The sequence below is a fragment of the Phascolarctos cinereus genome, unplaced genomic scaffold, assembly GCF_003287225.1.
Source record: "Phascolarctos cinereus isolate Bilbo 61053 unplaced genomic scaffold, phaCin_HiC Scaffold_1;HRSCAF=81, whole genome shotgun sequence".
NCBI lineage: Eukaryota > Metazoa > Chordata > Mammalia > Diprotodontia > Phascolarctidae > Phascolarctos > Phascolarctos cinereus.
Window position 1 is genome coordinate 8,154,560 of NW_027555514.1, and position 22,614 is coordinate 8,177,173.

At 41.9% G+C, this 22,614-nt stretch overlaps 1 protein-coding gene across 2 annotated transcripts in view; it reads right to left on the bottom strand.

Moving 5' to 3' along the window:
• Positions 1 to 22,614, bottom strand: part of AGMO (alkylglycerol monooxygenase) — a 358,382-nt gene that overhangs the window by 327,027 nt on the left and 8,741 nt on the right. For both annotated transcript variants that reach the window (XM_021000039.2, XM_021000037.2), the window contains exon 3: positions 9,008 to 9,159. In XM_021000039.2, the coding sequence (XP_020855698.1) occupies positions 9,008 to 9,159 (152 nt within the window). The remainder of the gene's footprint in view (positions 1 to 9,007; positions 9,160 to 22,614) is intronic.

The window sequence follows — 22,614 nt, forward strand, 5'->3', positions numbered from 1 at the left end:
GACCATGAGAATCATTAAAAAAAAAAATTATAAACACACATACAGACACACATAAATAGAAGGAGCATATGGAAACGAAAAGCTGTGTCTCCAGCCTCATAGAACCCAGTGATTTTTCTGGTCCCAAATTATCTTGAATCTAAAAAACAGAAAAGCCACAAAGAAGAAACAAAGGCTAATCCTCCTGCTGATGAGCTCACAGGATACACTGGATCTTTGAAATGTGATTTTGCCAAATCCACATTTTAAAGAAAGCTGCCTAAAGCTCTGCGAGATACCATCTAATTCAAGCCAAGGTAGACATCCTTCTCCCCCTCCCCCACATTAAAAGCTTCAACTCAAAGGCCTTTGACAGATTCAAACCTTTGACCCTCTGGATTCAAATAGATCCTACCGAGGTTTGGGTGAGTTTGTTAATTGACATAGTGGATGCATTTACACAAGAAGAGAACTCCCAGAGAGCATGGAGGGCCTTGTGAAACTATTGTTTTTTTCTCATTCCTGTCCCAGGGAAATCACCTCAATTACAAACTACAGCAATAAGAAGTGGAATGATGAAGGAAAGCCGAGGGCTTGGTGTGCACCGCAATCTTCCACTGTGTGCATCTGTCTTTTCTCTCAAGTCCCTGCAGGGGAGAAGAAAAATAGACAAGGGAAGCCAGGAAGTGGGCAGGAAGACTGAGAAAGAACTCTGTACCAAATGCAAAGATGCAGGAGATTTAGGACTGCTCTCTTTCACTGTATGAGTGACTGGAAGAGACTTCTGTAATTTGCCTGTTTCCTCTTAATTTGAAAGAATATGGGGTTTGAGGCAAGATATTTCAAGATGAATAATAGAGATTATCAAAAGTAAGGCTCCTGTAGCACGCTTTATTTTAACAAGGGGGCATTTAGGAAAAGTCTGGCCCAAAGGAGTAGAGGTGGGCATACAATGTTACTTAATCCCTTCAAAGTGAAGTTTTCCAATTGTATGACTGCTTTTGAACAAAACTGTGGTTTCTTCCTTAGTAAACGAGGGTATCCTTCACACAGGGAATAATTGCAATGTTTTGTTTTATTTTTTTTCTGGTTTTATATTGACAAAAAAAAATCCATTTATTGATACATTCTGAACTACTCCTAGAAATCCATAACCTTGCCAACAAAAACGTGAAATTAGCTGTTCCCTGGTAGGGCACACTGGATGTCGATGCGTCCCTTGGCTCTTGAGTAAGCCACATTCTTTATTAAAAAACAAAAAAAGCCCAGCACAGGATTCCTAACATTTGTTAGCTACTTTGAAGGATTGTCCTTAGAGTCATAATGGTGGACCACCCTGGATTTTCCACTTTCTAGGGTTGTGACATTAGGTAAGTTACTCCCTCTCTGTGCCTCAGTTTCCCAGAACCTCAGAGTGGGAATCTACCTTAGCAGCCACCCGGTCCCACCCATGTGTGGAAAAGAATCATCTCCACATCATATTCAATGCTGGTCCTCCAGCCTTTGTTTGAAGACCTTCAGTGACAGGAAAGCCATTCCATCCTGAGACAAGCCAAGCCCCCTGACTTGCAATATAGTTTCTTTGCATTTTGCACCCCTGCCCCAACTGGCACCCTCTGGTACCAAACTGAACCTGTCTAATCTCTCTTCCACACAACATCCCTTCAAATACTTGAAGAGTGATCCTCTTTCCCAAGTCTTTCTTCTCCAGTTTCAATATCCCCTGATTCTCACATGATGTCAATTTGATAAATGCTTGTTGAATTGAATGAAAATCAGACCCTTCATCCACCAGCTGCCCTGCCTGGATAAGCCCAGCTTATCAACGTTCACCAGTCACTCATTCTCAACCATTGCCATCTCTTTCAATCTGGCCCAAAGTCTCTCCAGGCAGATCTTTCTGAGATTCTGCCACCCTCAGATTTCCAGCTCTCCCTCTCAGCTTTCTATCACACGCCAGTTGGAAGGATGTCATCTATGTCTTTATCCAAGCCAGTGACTACAGTGTTAACCAGTTTAGGACCAAACAGGGATTCCTGGCACTTTCTGCTTTCTCCTTCTGAAAATTCTTTGGTTTTTCCCTAGATCACCTCTGAGGGAGCTTCCACTCACCTCAGCTGCAGAATGAAAAGTAAAGTTATTTTTCAGTCTTTCTAAAAGGCAGTGGTGAGCACACAGCTAATTGCATTACTTTCATTGTGACATGTGGGCTTTTGCTGTTGCATCTTCAGGGTGCAAGCACAGAATTTGGTCTGTGGCACTCGGCTGCTATGTATTGAAGCAGATGTTATGAGGGAATGGACATGGAACTGGTGCTTGAAATGCCTGCTCTAACATGTAATAGCTACATAACCATAGGCATGCCCCTCCCTCTGAGAGCCAGTATCCTCCCATGCTAAGGAGGAGAACACCTGTATTAACTACCTCATCAGCTCAATGTGCCAAACGCACTTGATTTTTTTTAAGCACATTATATAAATGTAATGTATTATTGGAGAGAAAGAGCCAGACTGGGTTTGTGATTTCACTGAATTTGGGAACTCTTGGATGAGGAAAATCCCTATACAAACAGAGCTGGGCACCTTCTTTGTAATATAGAGAGTAGTTAAGAGCGCTAAAAAATGAATTGACTTCCTCAAGGTCACAGTTAGTGCATGTCAGAGGTGGAACACTTAAACCCAGGTTCTCTTGACTTTGCCTTCCTTTTGCACAAAGGAGGTAGGAATGATAGTAGTGTCAGTGTCTGTGTGTGTGTGTGTGTGTGTCTGTCTGTCTGTGTCTGTGTGTGTGTATGTTCTTTTTTCTAGGCACAAACCCCAAGTGCAGAAGGAGTTGTATATGAATATCGCCCATATAGTCAGAGGTATTGTTGCTACAAACCCTTGATTTTACAAATAAAGAAACTGAGGCCAAATCAGGAATGACTTTCCCTAAGTCATTCCTCATTGTAATTCCTATATGGGGACTTATCAGCACTAACACAAATGAATATGAGCTCCTTCCAATTTCTTTGTTAAGTAGTGATGTCCTGTTTGAACATATGTTCAAAAACTATCGTTGTTGCTCCGTCATTTCAGTCACGTCTGACTCTTCATGACCCCACTTTGGGTTTTCTTCGCAAAGATCCTGGAGTGTTTTGCCATTTCCTTCTCCAACTCATTCTACAGATGAGGAAACTGAGGCAAAAAGGGTTATGTGACTTCCAACTTGTATGCACATATATGTGTATTTCGATGCATATATATATTGTGCATATGTATATATGCATATATATGTATATGTAAGAGTGTTGCATGTATATGTGTATACAAGGTTGCATAATATATGTCTATGTATATGCATGTGTACATGTGTGCGTACGTATATGCATGTTCATGTGTGTGTAGTCTATATCTATATCGTGTATGGAGAGAGAGGGAGAGAATGAGAATGGATAGCATAACTGGAAGTCAGCTAACCCAAATTTCAGAGTGCCTGGGCTGCTCACAATAATACAAGCCTGCTCTGAGCTCCTGACCAGAGGGCATCACACAGTCAACCATTAGGGCAGGCTCATTTTTCCAACCCTGAATGCATAATTCTGACCACAAAGTCCCCAGCAGTTGTCCTTCCAAGCACAAACGTGTCAGGAAGCCAAGTGAGGGCTGCTCTGGGCTTCTCACAGAAAGCGAAAAGTTCTTATCTGACCAAACTCTCAACCACACACCACTTTACCCATTTTAATTGATGAATGAATGAAATCACCCATAAATCTCTCTCAGCTTTTCTGTGGGAACAGCTTTCTCCAGCCCATCTAACTTTCTGCTGGGGCCAATTTCACAATCCCTTCTTAATATATTGGCTTTCAGGATTTTTTTTTTTAAATAGCCTACTGAAGAAAGAGACTATAGGAGATAAAGGGGAAAAAAACAAAATAAACTAAGAAGTTAAAGGAGGATAAGGATCTGAGTCTTCCTGAAAGCATAGGGAAAATCACATTCAGTGAATCTATTCCAGATCTCCTTTATCAGACACCTGGTTAGCCTACAGGTGTGAAAGTGAGAACATGTACACAGAGGAAGATTCCCTTCATCAAAGGGGGGAAATCTGAAAGGTGATGGACCAATTCCTTCCTTTTCATACCTTCTTCTCAAAACCTAAGTAATTGTCCTACAGTGTTTTCCTTAAGGTGTAAATTTGTCATCTGATTGGATTCCCTGAATGGAAATTCTCTCCACCATTACCTAGATCCAACTCATTTGCAGTCTATAGCCTCAGAGACCTTCCTGAGGACACCAAGGGGTGAAGCGCCATTTCGCTCTGGATTTGTCTTATTATTAGTGATTTAGATCATTCATTTAGACCAGTAGGACAGCCCTGGTTACCCAGCTTTAATGTGTTAGATCCAGGTTTGCTGGGCTCCAAGGCTGGTCCTCCTGGTATGTGCCATACCATATTCTTCTTCTCCAAAGAAAACATTTCAATTTCTTTGAAGAAAGTGAATCTTCTAGGGGAAATTCCATTGGTGTCTGTCTTACGGCACCTATACTAGCACCAACACAACAGTTTCTTCGTGAATTGGTTTCATAGTCTGTGAAATGCTGGCAGGGCTTGGGGAATGTTGAGGCCACTCCCCTCACTTTGCTGTCTTGTTAAAAGCCTCAGCTTCCTTCTTGAATATTTAACCCAAAGGGCAGGCAAAAACAACAAAGAAAACAGAAGTCCCTTTGCCTGACTGATAATAACATCCCAATGAGCCAAAAGGGAAATGTTAACCTGAAAACCAATTTCACTTCACACTCATGTGCCTTCCTCTCAACTCTGAGACTTGGAAGACCATATCAATAGAAAGTCTCCAAATATTTCAAAATACTTTTTGTGACGGCCAAGAAATACAAACAAATAGGTGCCCAACAACTGAGGAGTAGCCAAACAAATGGTGGTACACGAGTATAATGGGCTATTACTATGCTAGTCAGTCAATCAACATTTATTAAATGTCTTATGTGACAAGCACATAGGAGAAATTATTAATGTGATGGATTACAAAGAAGCATGAAAAGATTTCTAGGAACTGATACAGACTAGTCAGGAGAATCAAGAAAACAATGTATGTAGTAACTACCACTAAGTTACCAAAAAGAAAAATGACCTACCGAAATGTTAAAAGTGGCTGTAACACAATTACAAAAATCAAGCAGGATTCAAATGAAGAGAGGAGAAGATAGCCTTAAGTCACACCTTTTGGGAAGGCGGGAGGTCTGCAGAGGTTACCCATTGCATATGGTTCCCAACTTTTTCAACATGTTAATCTGTTGAGCTGACTTTTTTTCCCTTTTTATGAAATAATTAACTGTCATATAGGATGCCTCTCTGGAAGGGGTAGATAGCAGGCTACTAGGAATCACTATGATGTAAGAAAAAAAGACATTAATAGAAACTTATTTTACAAGAGGATTTGAGGGAGTCACTCATCTCAGTTTCCTCATCTGCCAAAATGAACAAGTAGTAGCAACATAATTTCTTTCTGTCATAGTCTCTTAACCCCAATTACCAAAAAAAAATACATATTATATATATATATATATATATATATATATATATATATATATATATATATATATACATGGTCTGTGTTTTTATCACAGGCCACTTAATAAAATTTACTCAAGGGGTCAAAAAGGAGTGTGAGGTTCATTGTCATAAAACCTGAGGATTTCTCCTTGTTCTGCCATATAAGTATCAATAAGTCCTTGAATCTCCCTATTGGAAGAAATTTCAGAGATCATTGAACCCACATGAGTTCTGAAGTTTGGATATCCTCCACCACATTCCTGAATAGTGTCCCTGAAGTCTCCACCAGAAGCCCTCTATCAATGAAGGACCAACCAAGGCATCCCATTTTCTTTGGGATGGCAGAAGTAGTCACAATGTCCTACCTTAGTTACACAATAATTGGCTTTCTTCCTTCATAGATTCCATCCCCTGTGGCAATTCCTGCCCTTGACATTGGAGGAGATGAGGACAAATTCCTCTTTGATGCAACAAGGCTTCAAGCATTTTAAAGTAGGGATGCCCTTCCATCTTCTACCTTCTCTTTTTCATGATAAATATACCTGGAGGCTTCAAACAATTTTTGCATGGCCTTGTTTGGGGTCTTTCACCCTCCTGGTTCCTCACCTCTGGACACACTTCAGCTTATATGAGGAGAGTTTCTAATGTTTCTCCTAAACTTGGTGACCATTTGCAGCCTGACCACAGCAGAGAACAGCACAAATATCACTGCCTAGTCCTGGACACTAGGGCTTTCATTCTGTGGCCTCAAACACATCCACTTGCTGGCCATCATGTTGCGCTACTGCCTGCTACTGAGCTGGCACATCTCAGAGGTCTAGAGGGAGGCTGTGAAGCCCAGAAGTTCACTAGTACCAACAAGCCCAGAGGGGTGGGTAGACAAGAGACATGAAACAATTGTAGGGAGAGCCTTCAAGGCCTCTGGGAAGGGGGTTAGAGGGTTGTAGGCACAAGGCAACTGAGTAAGCACTTTGGAGAAAATATAACAAGGTATGGGCAAATAATTGGGTCTTAAGGAATTTCCCCCAGAAACAGGAATTTGTATCTGGTGGTAGTGGTGGTGGTGGTGGTGGCAGCAGGGTGAGCAGCATTCTGTCCAAGTCCTCTGACAAGCAATATGGTGTAATAGAGCCCTGCCATTGGACTCAGGAGGGTCTGGGTTCAGATCCTGCCTCCAACCCTTCCTAGCTCTGTGACCATGGGCACAAGTTCCTCATCTCAAAAATGGGAGAGTTAAAATCAATGACCTTGAAGGTCCCTGTCTGACAGCTATGATGCTCACTCAGCCCCATAAGTACAGTTGACAAAAACCTTTAGACTCCACCACCCCATCCAGCTCCTAAGCTGTGGTCTAGCCATATGGTTCCTCTCCTCTACTGATCCAGTAGGACCATCCATTTATCCCTATGACCTTTCTTCTCCACTCAAGACCAATGCCAGGAATACATCATGGACTCAGAGGTCCCTAGGTTCTTGAAGGTTTGGCCCATGCTCTTACAGGTGTCACCCAACTAGAAAGCCTTGGAGTCTAAGACTGGTAGCAGTGGGTATGACCATGAGGACTAGCTAGGCTGGACTTGGAGAGCCTTCCCACTCTGGGATGTACCCACAAGATGAGGGACTTCTGGCCTCAGCAGCTGGTGAAGACGTGTTCCTAAGGCACAGGAGAGTAGAGCCAATGCTTGTACCAACACCACTACAGATATTTCAAGGACCTGATCTTCCTCCTCCCAGGCACTAGTGAAAGGGCCCCACCTCAAATGAATCATGCCTAGTTTATTCCAACTAGAGAAGGCAGGGATGATAATCTTTTCTCATTTATCTTTCTGAATAAAAGGACAAAATTATTCAATGAATTTTACACTAAGAAAAGAAGGGTCCTAATCCTTACTTATTCATGTTACATATAGCATATTAAATGCTGTTTGTGAATAAGTCCTTATTTAGAAAAAATGATTTTTGCTCAATTTGGCAGTCTCTCACCATCAATTCCATCTTTGGGATTTGAGACAAGCACATTCCAGTAAGACATGATTTCTTTAATAGTTTCGAAGACAATAGGTCCTAGGGTGATAGATGATGAGCCAGAAAAAACTCCAGAGATCAGTTAGTTCAGTTCTGTTATTTTGTAGATGAGGAAGCTCATGCCCATAGAGACCTAGTGATCTGGCCAAAGTCTCAAGGCCAGAGCTGAGATTTGAATTCACCTCATTGAGGTCCAAACCCAGCTCTCTCACCACTGCCTATACCACCTGCTTCTAGCATAAGACAAACAAAATTTCTTCTCCTTTAAACATTTACACTTATTTTGTTAAAACATGGGCTTCTTTTAACATAAAAATCCATTTTATCAGAAAGTGAAAAAAATAAAAATAAAGATGTTCTCAGGAAAAGGAAAGCTTTTTCAACCTCAGGCTGTGGGATGTTTCTTCTCCTGTTGCCTGGACAGGTCATTGCCTCCAGGGACATTCCATCATGCTCCCTCCCATCCCTTACCCACCCCCATAGGCACTCGTGCATCCCTACTCCCAGCTCTCTTCCCCCACCCGACCTCCCAGCCTCCTTCTTGGTATTATTCCAGGTCTCCTCCTTTTCCTTCCTACCCACCCACTCAGTTCACCCACCCACTAAAATGCTAAGTTCCGTTCCACAGTATTGTTTCAAGGCGAACACTTCCCTCTCATCCTGATTTCATCCCAGAAGCCCATCTTCTGCCACCAACATCAGCCTTTTCCAGCTGTGACCTCATTTTCCCCTCCCTGCCAGAGCTGCAGTCCCTTCTGGACTCTAGACAGTCCCTACAGGGCTTCAGGGATAGTGCCCCTTCTCTGCATTTCCTTGGCTCCACAAAACCCCTCTGAAGGGAGGCCTCCTTGAACCCTCTCCCTCTCAAGGGCGCAAACCACAATCCAGTCTGGCAAGAGTTCAATAGAAAAGGTGAGGTTGGCCTTTTCTCCCAAAGCCTGGTAACCCTGGAATGCCTCAGTCTGCTGAGTTCATAGCTGATTACATTTTCCCTGGGAATGGGAAAGGGATGCCCAGAGGTTGAATGAGGCTTACACATTCCTGGCATTGCCCCACATTACCTAGGCAGCAGGCTGTTCCAACTCCCTTCTAAATTCACAGTCAATTAGGTTGATGGGGAAGGCCACACTGTTTACAAATGTCTTTCCACTTATCTTGGCATGACATCACCAGAAGCAATGAAACACGGATGGAAGACAGTGGGTGGAAGACTCAGACAATTTCCAATATTCTCCAGCCTTCGGTGCTGAATGTGGGAAAGGGGGGGGGGAGGAGATGGGGGAGGGGCTTAAGAAATCTACTCTGATTCCCTTCTTTGTCTTCTTCCTCATCTTCAGAATGACAAGATTTTTTCTACTCACATTTCAAAGGCATCCCTGTAATCAATCTCAATGCACTTCACAACCATCATACACACAAATCATCAGTGAGATGTCTCCTTGTAACTTACCATGGGCCATGCGGTGGAACCAATAGTAACCTAGGTCAACTCCCAGGAAGGTCAAATGCCACGTCCATGGAGAATCCCAAGGCAGATTGAAGAGTCTATACTTCTCCCAGACATAAATGTAAGTGGAAAACTCAATACTCCTGAAAAAGAGCCTGTAAAGGAAACAAAGGCAGGCCTCAGGTTCGTGCGCTAGGAGCAAAATCATATTTAGTAAACTCAGTAAGTCTTTATTAAGCAATTACTTTGTCTAAAACATTGTGCAAAGTACTTTGGGACACTGAGGCAGAAAAGAATCCAGTTCTTGCCCTCACAGGTCTTGTATTCATTAGACCATCATACCAGGGCTGAAAGGTGCTCATAATGCCTTTAAAACAAACCCTTTCATGTTGCAAATGAGGAAACTGAGGGGTAGTCAACTCAATTCAACAAACATTCATTAAGTGCCTACTATGTGTCATGCATTGTGCTAAGTGCTGAGGATACAAAAAGAGACAAAAGCCAGTCCCTGCCCTTCCAATCTGATGCCTTGTCCCAGGTTGTACAGGTGGCTTTCTACTGGGAAGCAGTTAAAAGTGAGGGACGCAGAAGAATACAACATTCATGCAGGCAGATTAGTAGATAGAAGATCATTTTACAAAAGAGAGAGCATATCAGGGCATTTCTTCACAAAAGCCACGGCAACTGGGCTGATCCTTGGAGGAAAATAAGGATTCTGTGTCAGACAGCATAAATCCCCAAAGACAAAAAGGAAATACTCTATCCCACAAATAGCTGACATTCTACTTGGGTCAGGGAGAGAGAAGGATTATGGCATGGATGCAAGCACATAGGTGGGATATAACCCATATCCAAACAATCTCCAAGATGCATCTCCAAGATGCCAGGCATGTCTGTTTGCATGACAGCCAACACGATTACAGCTGCCAGGCTTCCATTTTCAGCAACTGAAGGAGAAGGATCTTCTTTCTGTTTTCTCTCTCTATGTATCAGGTGAGATCCCACAAAGATCCTGGCACATTCCGAGGAGTCCTCAAAGTGAAATTATGCCCCAGCTGTATCTCCTCCTGTGTTGTGGTGATGACCCAAGCTGGCTCAAGAACACAAGGAGAGCTTTTGGAATGGAGGATGGTGGATCCATTGATAGCAATTTTTCTCATGTTTCCAATACATTACTTGTTTTCTTATATCATTTATGTTAACTGAAGATGACTTCTCCTCCTCTCACTCACACATGCACACACACAGTGAGGCAGAGATGCTATTAGCAGTGTGTGTGTATGTGTGTGCGCGCTCATGTACGTGTGTGTATCCTCACGACAAGTTGGTTGCATGGAAGTCCATTAATTAACCAACAAGCATCTGTTGAGCTCTTCCTTGTTGGCAGGCACACTGGACACAAAGGAAGGTCAAAACTAAAACTAAAACTAAAACATCCTGTGTCCTGCCCGCAAGGACCTTGGTGTGAAATTGACACTAGGATCAACTTCTGAAGACAAATGCATTGGGATGTGTGGACCCGTGCTGTTCTTCATGAAATCCTCATGACATCATCACGCTGCTGCTGGACCATTGCTGCCCAGATGGAATTGGGTGACAGAGGAGGAGCCAGCACAATCCTCATGGCAGAGAAAGTTGTTTTGTTTTGTTTTGTTTTGTTTTGTTTTTTATAAAAGATGTTAAACACAGTTGTTCCTAAGGCACTGAATCATTTCAAGTAAGTATAAATACCCTCTAAATTTTACCATCTAGAACAGAGCTCCATCCACCTCACCTTAGTCCTGCCTCTGTTAGTATACTTTCCAGACAATGCACATACTGTATTCCTACAGAGCTCCAATAGTGTCTCTAGGGACCCTGACCCATTCTGGACACTTGCCCAGAAACAATGAGAAGTCATTTCACTTAGAAGTTAAGGTGTAGCTTCTAACTCCCCATATGAATATTTTGAAACTAAACCTTTCAAATACCTCCAGGTACCTCTCACCAGATCTCTGCACAGTCAAGCCTTTCCCCTACTCAGAAAGGCATATACAGAAAATGGATTGTTTCTTTCTTTTGAAAAATAATGATTTTCCACATTTTCTTTTGCATCATGTCTGTTTATGGTTATGGAAGAACAGAGCTAAGGTCACATTCCAGACATATGGATTTCTTTGGAACATTTCTCTCCTTCCAAGTCAGTCTATTTCTGTGTGCCTCCTTTGCTTGGATGTCAATAATGGGAACACTCAGTAGGTCTTCAGCTGATGACTGTGGCTCACCAAGAGTCACTCATCTTTCCATTGCAAAAAAAAAAAAAAAAGGCCTTGGGAGAAATGATAAGGGTAATGGGGCATAGCAAATAGAGGGCTAGCCTTGGAGCCTAAAAGCCCTGGATATTCAAGTCAAGTCTGAGGCATACTAGTTGTATTAAGCCTGAGTAAGTCCATTAACTTCAGTTCCTCCAGTAATGCTGTAATCATCCTCACCATCCCCACCACCACTAGTCTTTTAAAGTTTACGAAGCATTTTATCAAAATTCTCATTGGATACTCACAACAACACGAGGCACCAGGTGCTGTTATTATTCCTGTTTTACAGATAAGGAAATTGAGACCAAGAGGTTACTTGTAAAGGCTCACTCAGCTAGTGAGTTTCAGAAGCAGGTGTGAAATTCAAGTCCTCCTGACTCTGAGGTCAGCACTCTAACCATTAAACCATCTAGCCACTGCTTTCAGACCAGTGATAATAAATAATTGGCATTCACGTAGGGATTTAAAGTTTGCATCATCACATACATAGCAAACTTGCTAGGTGCCTGTTAGCTGCATAGGCAACTAGGTGGCACAGTGGGTAGAGTATGTGGCCTGAAATCAGGAAGACTTATTTTCATGAGTTTAAATCTGGCCTCAGACACTTAGTGACCCTGGGCAAGTCACTTAACCCTGTTTACCTCCATTTCCTCATCAGTAAAATGAACTATAGAAAGAAATGGCAAACCACTCCATTATATTAGCCAAGAAAATCCCAAATGGGGTCACAAAGGGTCAGATACAACTGAAAAACAACTGAATAAATGCATGTTACAGTTTTTGTGATGTCCTACAGGTAAGAAAACAGGCTCCGAAGTTAGTGACTTGTCTGTAACTTTAGTTACATCATTAGTAAATGTCAGAGCCAGAATTGGGGTAAACAAGTGCCTGGATCTTTAATAGTATTAACTTTAACAGTGCTTCTGATTTCCCTGTAGAAACCCAGAAAAAGTAATTTATCTATTTGATGTCTTGAGCTTTCTCATCTGTTAAATACAATCCTAGCCCACCTCCCACGGGCATTGTGATGAATAAGTCATAAAAAGTGGGGACCGCTCCCAGGCCTGAGCCAGACTACCCCTCCCCGCGTCTTAAGACAAGTTTAAATTAGAGATGATGTGCTTCAAAATACTCTCAAATTCCTTCCATCGAGCAGCTTCCTTCTCAAAGTCCATTATTAGATTTACCAGGGGAGCCACAAGCAAATGGGAAAAGCTCCTGGGGCTTCACTTGGGCTAGGGCTCAGGAGAGCTGTCCTGCCCTGAAACGGAGGAGGAGGGAAGGACTCTGTTAGTGTAGGCTGCTTTAACAATGAGGCGCATGTGTCGAGATATGGGAATTTGTGTGCAAATGGCTGATGTTTGCACTCAGATTTGCAAAGTGATTTAAACACATTATCTCATGAGCTCTCACTCATCGGTGCATTGTTTATGTATAAAGTATTCTGGAAAAATGGGCACAGCTTCAGCAGAGACATATAAATGTGTCATTTTGTCTTTTAAAATTACACTCTTAAGAATTACCTACATATTCCATTTAACTCACTCTCTCTCTCTCTCTCTCTCTCTCTCTCTCTCTCTCTCTCTCTCTCTCTCTCTCCCTCTCTCTCTCTCTCTCTCTCTCTCTCTCTCTCTCTCTCTCTCTCTCTCTCTCTCTCTCTCTCTCTCTCTCTCTCTCCCTCCCTCCCTCCCTCCCATCCCCTGACCGATTAGGAGATTTTATATGATGAGAAAACAATTCTCAATTCAGAGCACATTTGGTAAATGACACAAACCTTTATTTTTTAGGCCCATTTTTGTTGCTTTTTTGGAGATACTTCTTTGGATACCAGCTGATTCCAAGGTATTCATCTCATTCATCATTGGATCTCTACCAGGTGCCAAATGCTTTTGTCAATAACACACTGTCCAACTCCAAAGCCTTCAGTCTCTTACCAATGACCACAGATGGGGAAAAACTTAAAGGGATAGGATATTCATTGGCTTTTTTCCCCCAGAAATCTGACTTCATGCCCCCAAGGAAAAAAAAAAGTATATAGGAAAAAAAAAACCTTTTTTCCTCCTATAGAGATGCTGAGGACAAGGTCATCTGCAGGGAATTTGTATGAAGCGAGCCCCTGATAAAGTTACAAGGCACCTAAAAATATTAATAACTGGCAGGGGGTGGGGGACAGGGGCAGAGAGGATTCCTACATGGCCTAAATGATTTGCAAAGTCCCCAGTTGCCCTCATATGGTCACTGGCTCCTGAACAACCAAAAAAAAGCAAAATTGAAAGAATATGTTATTGGTTAGTTTTAGCTGAATTAATCAACTGAGAGAATGAGACAAATTCAGTCAGCCACTTTAAGACCAGATAACCTCATTGTATTCTGCAGCAGACTGTACCCCAATAACAACCAGCAGATCCTACCTCTCCTTCCTCTGAACCCAATGAAGTCTGCTGTCCCCCAAATCTAAGATGCATGGGAATGGAGACATGGCTTTCTATCCCTTCTCTAGCACTTGTGCTGGGTCAGCCCTACTCCAACAATCCCTCCCAAAATATAAATTCCCCCTTGTTGGTTCTTCCCACCTTGGAAAGAAAGAATTATCTTTGAAGAAAGATGCAAATATTGGCACTGCATAGGAAACACTTGACCATGTGCTGGAATAACTCATGTCCAAAATTATTCACATCAGTAAGCATTCATTGCACATCAACGGTAGACCAGGCACTGTGCTAGGTGAGGAGCATTCAAAAATAGAAAACTGTCCGTGTTCTCAAAGGTTTTTACATTAATGCAAAGAGAGAGCTAGTGTATACAATATAAACGTATGTTAAATAATACATAAAAGAAATAAAAGGTTATGGTGGGGGATATCAGTATCTGGAGGGATATGAAGAGGGAGTCCTTGTGAAAGTTGAGGCTTAGCAGAGTTTGGAAGGGAACATGATATTATAAAAGGCAGAAATGAGGACACAGAGCATTCTGGATAAGGGAGATAATGCAAAGGCATGGAAAGAATATCACTTTTGGAGAACAAGAAAGGTATCAGTTTGGTTGGACCACAGGGTGCATGAAGGGAAGGAAGGCCCTTGGACATAAATGAAGGCCTTATATGGCAAAGAGGTAAGCTGATATCTAGTGAGCTTACATTCTACTTGTCAGTCCAGCCCGAGACCTAAGTATTCCAAACGACTGTCTTCTGGCAAGAGTATAGACACTTGTTTCTTTGACAAGAGGACAAGGTTCATTAGCTAGACAGAGACAGACAGATGGACACTGGAGGCAAACACAGAGCAAGCCATACAAAACATGTCAAAGAAATGTCATTTGGAAGGTGGAAGTGAGGGTGGGCAGATCCTGATTAAGACTTTCACATTTAAAAAGCCTCAGCATCCCCTGGTCTTTGGGATTGCCTCCGTCTCAGGGGGCAGAATCACTTCTGGTTCCTCCTGAATATAAATTAACTGATAACACTGGACCCTGGTCTTACCACTGAACTCAGTCCCTCCCCCATGGTGACTTCCTAGTCCTAGGGACCTAAGAGGTAAAAACTCCATCAAACTCCAGCCTGGATGCTTTCCGTAAGTGTGACTTTGGGTGAGTCACTTAAGCTCTGTGATCTTCAGTTTCCTCATCTATGAAATGGGGGTTTCCATTGTTATAGTATATTCCCTCACATAACAGGAATGTTATGCTAACCTGGAATATCTATGAAAAGTATGAGTTATGGCTATTGTTATTTCACCAAAGTGCTGATGCTTTTCTTTCCAGATGAAAACGGATTTCTAGTGGCAAGTGGAGTGAGTACTGTCATGTAATTATTTTAATGACAGAAGTAAAGACAGAGAGGGGAGGAGGAGGAAAAAAGGGAGAGAGGGAGGGAGTAAAGGGAAGAAATAGTGAGAGGATGAGGAAGGAGAGAGGCAGGATGAGAAGAAAACAAGGGAAGGGGACAAGAGAGCAAGTGAAGAAAAGAAGAGAGGGGTAAGAGATAGAAAGAAAAAAGGGGGAAGAAATGAAACAAGACAGAAAAGAAAAGAGAGAGGAAAAGAGAGAAGGGAGTGAGGAAAAAAGAGAGAGGAAAGAAAAGAGAGGGAGAAAGGAAGGAAGAGAAGAAGGAGGGAGGGGCAAAAGAGAGGAGGGGAGGAGAGAGGGAAAAAAGTGAGGAAGGGAGAGATAAAAGAGTAAGAGAATGAAAAGAAAGTGATGGGGGAAGGAGGTAGAGAGAAAAGAGAGAGAAATGGCAAGAAAAAATAAAAAGGAAGAGAGGGGAGGGAGAGAAAAGAGAGGGACACAAGAGATGAGGAGAAAAGAAAAAGGGAAGAAATAAAAAGAGAGAAGAAGAGAAGAGAGAGGAAAGGGAAGAAGAGAGAAGGTAGAAAGGGAGAGAGAGAAAGAGAAAAGGGAGGAATGGAGAAAAGAGGGAGAGAGAGAAGAGAGAGAAGGTGAGAGAAGAAAGAATGGGAGGATGAGGAAAGAGCAAGGGAGAAAAGAGTGAGGGAGAAGAATGCAAGAAAGGAAGAAGAGGTAGGGAGAAAAGAAGGAAAAGACAAAAAAAGAGAAGGAAAAAGAAGAAAAGAGAGGGAGGGGAGAAGAGAGAGAGAAAAGAAAGCAAAGGAAAGGAAGAAAGAGAGAGTTGGGGAGAACAGGGAGGGGGCGAAGAGAAAAGGAAAGAGAGTGAGGGAGGGGTAGAACAAAGAGGGGAGAGAAGAAGTGGGGAGAAAATGAGGAGAAAGAAGACAAAAGAAAGAAGGAAGAAAAGAAAGGGAGAAGAAAGAAGGGGAAAAGAGAAAAGGAAGGAGAGAAGAGGGAGGAAGGAGAGAAGAGAGAGGAAGGAAGAAAAGAGAGAGAGGGAGGAGAGAAGAGAGAGGGAAGGGGAAAGAGGGAGGGGAGGAGAATGGGAGAAAGAATGGGAAGGCTCCTGAGAAAAGTTCATTTGCTAAACAAAGTGAAGCTGCCTGTGATTGAAATCCCCCTAAGTTTCCTTTAGAGGTGCCAGGCCTGGAGCAGACACCCAATTTATTAACCTGTCAACTGACTTATTAGGGTTGACACAAATCGAGCAGAAATATGCCTGACATACTCCAGTGGAGGCTTTTTTTCACACATGCACACAAAGCCGAGCTTCCCTCAAGGTGGCGGCCAGCAAGGAGGCACTGGGGGACCTCTATTCCCTGCATTCTATCAGCAAAATGGAGCTCGTCTCCTCCCCTTTTTAACATGCAAACCCAGCCATGAATTCACCAGGGCTAGAAACAATTCACCAGAACGACGCAGCTGGGAAACGATTATCAAACTCTGGCAAGTCCTTGATTGCAGGAAATAGCACCTACATTTTCCAGAATGTTCCCACCAGACCCTGAATCCTAAACTGGAGCGCCTTCCTCTCCCCTCCACACCTTCCCACCCCCACATGACTCTGCTTTCTGGAATTTCAACTTCCATGCTGAAAAACCCATCCTGGGGGGAGGGAAGAGCTCTCAGAAACAATCGCTGAACTACATGGAGCTGAAATTCTTAGGGGGAGACGATGCCTACTGGTTATCGTGAGCAGTTAGGGAGCTAATTCCCCAATCCCCATCCCAGTCCCAGTTTAGTCATTAACTATGAATACAGGACCAAGGGCTTGCAATCTCAGGGTTCCAAGGATATGGAGAAGCAAATACTGTCAAGTCAGCCACCAAGACACACAGAGGCCCCCCTCAGACAGCCCCGTTTGTTCCCAATCTAAGCTAACAAACACATACTCCTTAGGTACTACCTGCTATGTACCAGATGATATGAAAAAATAATAATATTAAAAAACACACATGATTTCAAGAAGCTTAAAGCCCAAGTATGAGATGCCCCAAGAAACTGCAGCAGGGTCAGGGAACAAGGGCTTACTTCTTCAACCAAGGGAACTTTTTAAAATATAACGATCTTTAGATAAATACAAATTTATTTTTCTTTATACTAGGAAAACCTGTCAATGAATCCTCAGCTACTGGGAGGAATTGACCATGTACTCTGGGTTACTTTCAAAACACGTTATCAGTCTTCCAGTTTTTAAGACAAGAAAGATTCAGTCTTAAGATAAATTGATAATAAAATAAAATTTTAACATTGAAAATTGCAATGCCAACTTGATTTCAGTGTCCTTATTACGTAACTAGAAGCAGCTAGATATCCTTTGGATAGAGCACTGGACCTAGAGTTCAAATCTCAGATACATTCTAGTTATATTATCCTCATCAAGTCATATAACCATTATCTGACTCAGTTTCCTCCTCTGTAAAATGGGGAGATCAACAGCACCTACTTGTCAGGGTTGTTGTGAGAATCAGATTAAATATCTGAAAAGTACTTTGGGAACCCTAAAGTGAAATATAAATATTATTATTGTTACTTTATCATTTGTCCTTTCATCTGTGAAACTGAAGTCAGAGTCTGCTTCTGGGGCAAGGACCAGAAATTGTGTCCACCTCAATGAAACCAAACATTCCCTCCTTTTTATGTGGGTGTAGGTGGGGTGAAGAAGAGAAGTCAGGTTGGAGGAAGGATATCAGTCAGGTAGTTTCCTATTTTCACTAATTATTCTTGCCGACTAGCAGCTAAACTCTGTTGTTTCAAAAGTGATAAAGGATTGAAAGCTCTGTTGCATGCCCTCTCACTTTGGTATCCACAGCCTAGCCTTGCTCCCTTAGCCCTAGTTAGACTGCTGCTTGAAGTACAGTAATTGGTCTTCAAAGCCCATTCCAGTATTGAAAGATTTCTAAAACTTCTCCTAGTGAACTTCATGAAAAGCCAGTCAGTCTAAGTCACTTGCAATCCAGAGGAAATTATTGTAGAAATCCACTGGCGTGTAGACCCAGATGTATTTTTGTGTTTATTTGCCTTATTTTGTTTTGTTTGTTTTTCTTTTTTGGGGGTGGGGAGAGCCGGTTTGGAGGAGGGGAGAAGGCTGGGGTGAAGAGAAGCATGAATCAAGGAAGCCATACCTCAAAATTAAATAAATGATCTTTCAATTAATGTCTGCTTATCTAAACACTAATTAGACCTGACCATGTAAAAGAAGGGGGAGGAGGGAGTTAGACTCATTTTCATTTGTAATGATCTGTGTCAGAAACTGGAAAATAAAAACCAACCAACCATATCTCCAGCGAAAATGTACCATGCTGCAATGGCTGGTGCTTTGCATTATTCGTTCTTTTTCTCCAGGAAAAAAAAATCACATATATATATATATATATATACATATACATACATATTTATAATATTTATATATGATATATTACAAATATGTATATATTCATCCAAAAAACCTCTGGAGGCTGACTGAAAGCAGATATGCCCGTCTGCAAAAACTCCTGCTGCTTTGCTCCATCTAGTGGAATACTGATTTTTACTTAATATGAACACAACGATGCCCGAGCCTTCCAGGGTTTTTTTGGCTCACTTTAAGACACTGCAGATAAGAACCACGATGGTATCACATTTAGGAAAAGCAGAACATTCAATCACTTAATTTCCCAAAAGAACATAGATTTTTAAAAATATTTTTTGTAAGTATAATGCAATAGGCATATAAAAAATAAATTCTTCAACTTTTTAACTGGAAAATTATTGTAAAAACAGAATATGCAGACATTTTGAGCAATATTCACACTTAACATGCTAGATACTTTTTCTACAATTTATTTTAAAAGGCAAGGATCACATTAATTTCCAGACTGATTAGTTATTAATCATGAAAATAATATTTGCAAAATAGCAAAAGTAAGGATGGAACAAAGTAGACTGAGGTTTTCTTTGCTATGCAATGATCAAGAACATTGAAGTTTTTCTTTACTTCTTTCTCCTACCAGCCAGTTGATTGTAATCTCTTGGTTACTGGAATAAAGAACAGGTTTTGTATTAGATGAAATATTTACTGCTTCTTGTTAAATTAATATGCACTTATTAAATCAGTCACTCCAAGTGATGAGTACTCCTCACTAGAGAATCATGCTTGTCAGCCTTTCTTGCTACTTCTATGCTAAATATAGAACGTTAAAACTCCAGTCCTCATGTTTCCTTTTCTTTTTTTTTTGTTTTATTTTCTTGTTGTTGTTTTGTTTTGGTTTGGTTTTGAGTCGGGGTCAAAAACTTTTCTAAGGAATTTAATTTCTTCATCTTATGCTCTATCCCCTCACCTCCAAAACAAACCAGCAAACCAAAACCTGTAGAAACGGGAATTCTCTTATTCAGACACGGGAAGTCCTGTCACCAACATGGCCGGTAGGACATAGAGCTGGACGCTAAGCTGAGGGTCTTGGCAGCAGATTTCAGCCACCACCCATTCACAAAAGAGGCACAGCATCCCAGCTCCTTTGTAAATGTTCCACTTCAGACCATACCTGAACTCTATTCTGGTTTGATTTATAATCTGTTATTTCAAAAGAATAGTAAATGCCTAAGAATTCGTGAATCAACTGCAGATATTTCAGCCTGGTATAAAACTTCTCGAGGGAGAAGAAAGTTTACAAAAAAAGAAACATTTGAAGGAAGTCACAACAGAGGGGCCCAGGCATCTAGAAGAGGGCTCTCCGAAAGATGTTCTTTTAATACAAAGGAAAAGATGTCATGATTTCTCCCTGGTTCATTCTGAAATTGGTAGCCCGATTTCACCAACTGTTTAAGGTTTTATTAGTAATTATTATAGTTTGATTCTAAAACAGAGCCGCCTAACTTCTTTTTTTCTCCTATCCCTGTAACTTTTTATGGAACTTAAGTGTTCAGTAAGCATGTGTGCACAGGAAACGATTGATTGCAAAAATACCTGCCTATAATGTGCTGTGCTTAACGCCAGCAAACAGAAATTTCCGCACAGACAGCAAAGGCTCGGTTCTCCACGGAGAGCGGCTAGGACAAGCCGGCAGCTGTCTCCCTGCCTGCCTGCCTGCCTGCCCCCAGAATCCAGGCTGCGATGCAGCTGGACTTTTTTTCTGACAAACTGCTGTCAGAGAGACGAGCTAGAAAACAAGACAGACCCTTGACAAGATTCAAACGTCCTCTTCTATCCTGAGAGCTGCTGACCTCCATTTCGGAACCTATGACCTTGACCTGACATTGCAACTGATCTCCCCAAGTCCAGTAGGTTTTTCCTCCAGTCCGCCCTCGGCAGCTTTTCCAATGCAGAAATTGTGAAATGGGAAAATTCTGACCCCAGACTCAGTCGGATGGTCACCACTTCTTTCCCTTCAGTCTACCCAGCTCCATGCAGAGGACGGAAGGAACGCCTTTTCCCAAAAAAAGAAGGATCAGCTACATCCTCCTGCCACATTTTCCGTACAGGAACTGGAGGCCTTAAGGAAATGGCCAGCCTCAGTGGCTCCTGGAGAAAATGAAAATGAGTCCCTGGGAGAGGATACGATCCATGGTGTGTTAATCTAACCCTCAGCTGTTAATGATTTGCACTCCCATTTCCCCTGATGCTGCGGGTTCGGCTGCAATATTGTTTTAACGGTTTCTGTCGAGTTTCCCTGATCTTTTCTTGTTGAAAGGGAACTGGGTGGAAGAGAAACCTGAGCAGCAGCAGCAGCCAGGAAGCCCGGTCAGGACTCGTTTGTTTGTATGTCGTTTGTTTTTCAAGATACCTGTTCAGTGAACTTAGGGGTTCGAGACTCTCTGCTTCCCATACCAGAAGACTACAGGAAAAGAGCAGCCGCTTTCCCAGCCTTCGCTTTTTGGGATCTGCTGTACAAACCACCAAGGGTTCGGCTCCGGGAGGGACAGGCAGGGACAAGTTTGGCTCCCAAGGCTATTCTGGAAATCAGCTCTTTATGTTCAAATGCACATACAACGGATTTGCCGGAGAGCTCATCGTGAACCACGGGAATGTTACGATGCTCCCAAAAGCACAGGTCTGACTGTGGAATCCTCAGCTCAAGGAGCTTTAGGGGCTCCCAATTGCCACTAGATAAAATGAGATAATACCTGCAATGCTTCAACTGCTATACTATTTATTATGATTGCTTATGTGAAAAAAAAAATCAATCTTCCTGCCCCTTGAACATTTGACTTCATAAGCTCACTGCAAGCTATCTTTCCAGAATGATTTTATACAAACACGTGTGTGTGTTCCTATACACACAACACTTTGCAAACCTTAAAGTGTTATTTAAATGCTAGATATTGCTATTATTACAAACATTTTTTCTTGTTTCAGATCCATAATTTTATCTACAACTCCTCTGTAATTTATAATATTAGGGGTCACCAAAAAGTTATAGATATTGTTTCTGATCATATAGACATGCATATAGTATATATGTAGTCTATATGTATACATGTATACATATATGTATACACACACACACTCACTTCCATTGTTGTAACCCTAGAAGAACCAATACATGGCCTGGTATTTAGAGACTGTTTCATCAATGCCCACTTATTGGTTGGTTCACAGTCAGCTGTGGGTGGTACATGTCAGGCATTATTGCCTCCAGTTGCCTAAGATTCTGGGGCTACTCTTGTCCTTTCTGTAGAAAGAGATGTTTGGTCTTTAAAATTCCAGAGATGGGGGCAGCCAGGTGGTGCAGTGGATAGAGCACCAGCCCTGGATTCAGGAGGACCTGAGGCACCAGCCTCAGACACATAACACTTACTAGAGCTGTGTGACCCTGGGCAAGTCACTTAACCCTGTTGCCTAGCCAAAAAGAAATTATAACAAAATTAGAATAAAATAAAATTCCAGAGATGTCATGCAGCTTCATGCTAAATATCTTGGCATTAACCCAACCCTAACCTTTGGCACCCTAATTAGCTATGTATTATTCACTCATCATTCATCAAACATTTATTAAGCCATCTACTATAAGCCCAGCTCTGTACTAAGGACATAAAGAAAGAAACAAATTGGTCGCTGACCTCAGAGCTCACATTTGCCTGAAGGTAAAATAACTTCTTACAGGAGAATTAATATAAAACATATACAAAATTGCCCTCAACAAGTAATTCTTAAGCATTAACTTAATATTGAAAAGTACGATGGATGCAATGGAATGTTCCAAAGTTAAGGCAGACTCCAGGCTCCTTGTGTGCTGTCCTTGATCCTGGAGACACAGACCACCAATGGGATCAGGGGCCACCAAGATGATAAACCTTTTCTCTGTTCCAAGTACTACGGATAAAATGAAATAAAATGAAATACTGAAATAAATGAAATACAATGAAATAAAATGAAAAAAATTTCTCTAAGGCCCTCTTCTCTACAGACATCTATACAGATAAAGAGACAGTTAGCTATGTGGTACAGTAGATAGAATTAGGCACTTGGAGTCAGGAAGTCTTGAGTTCAAATCC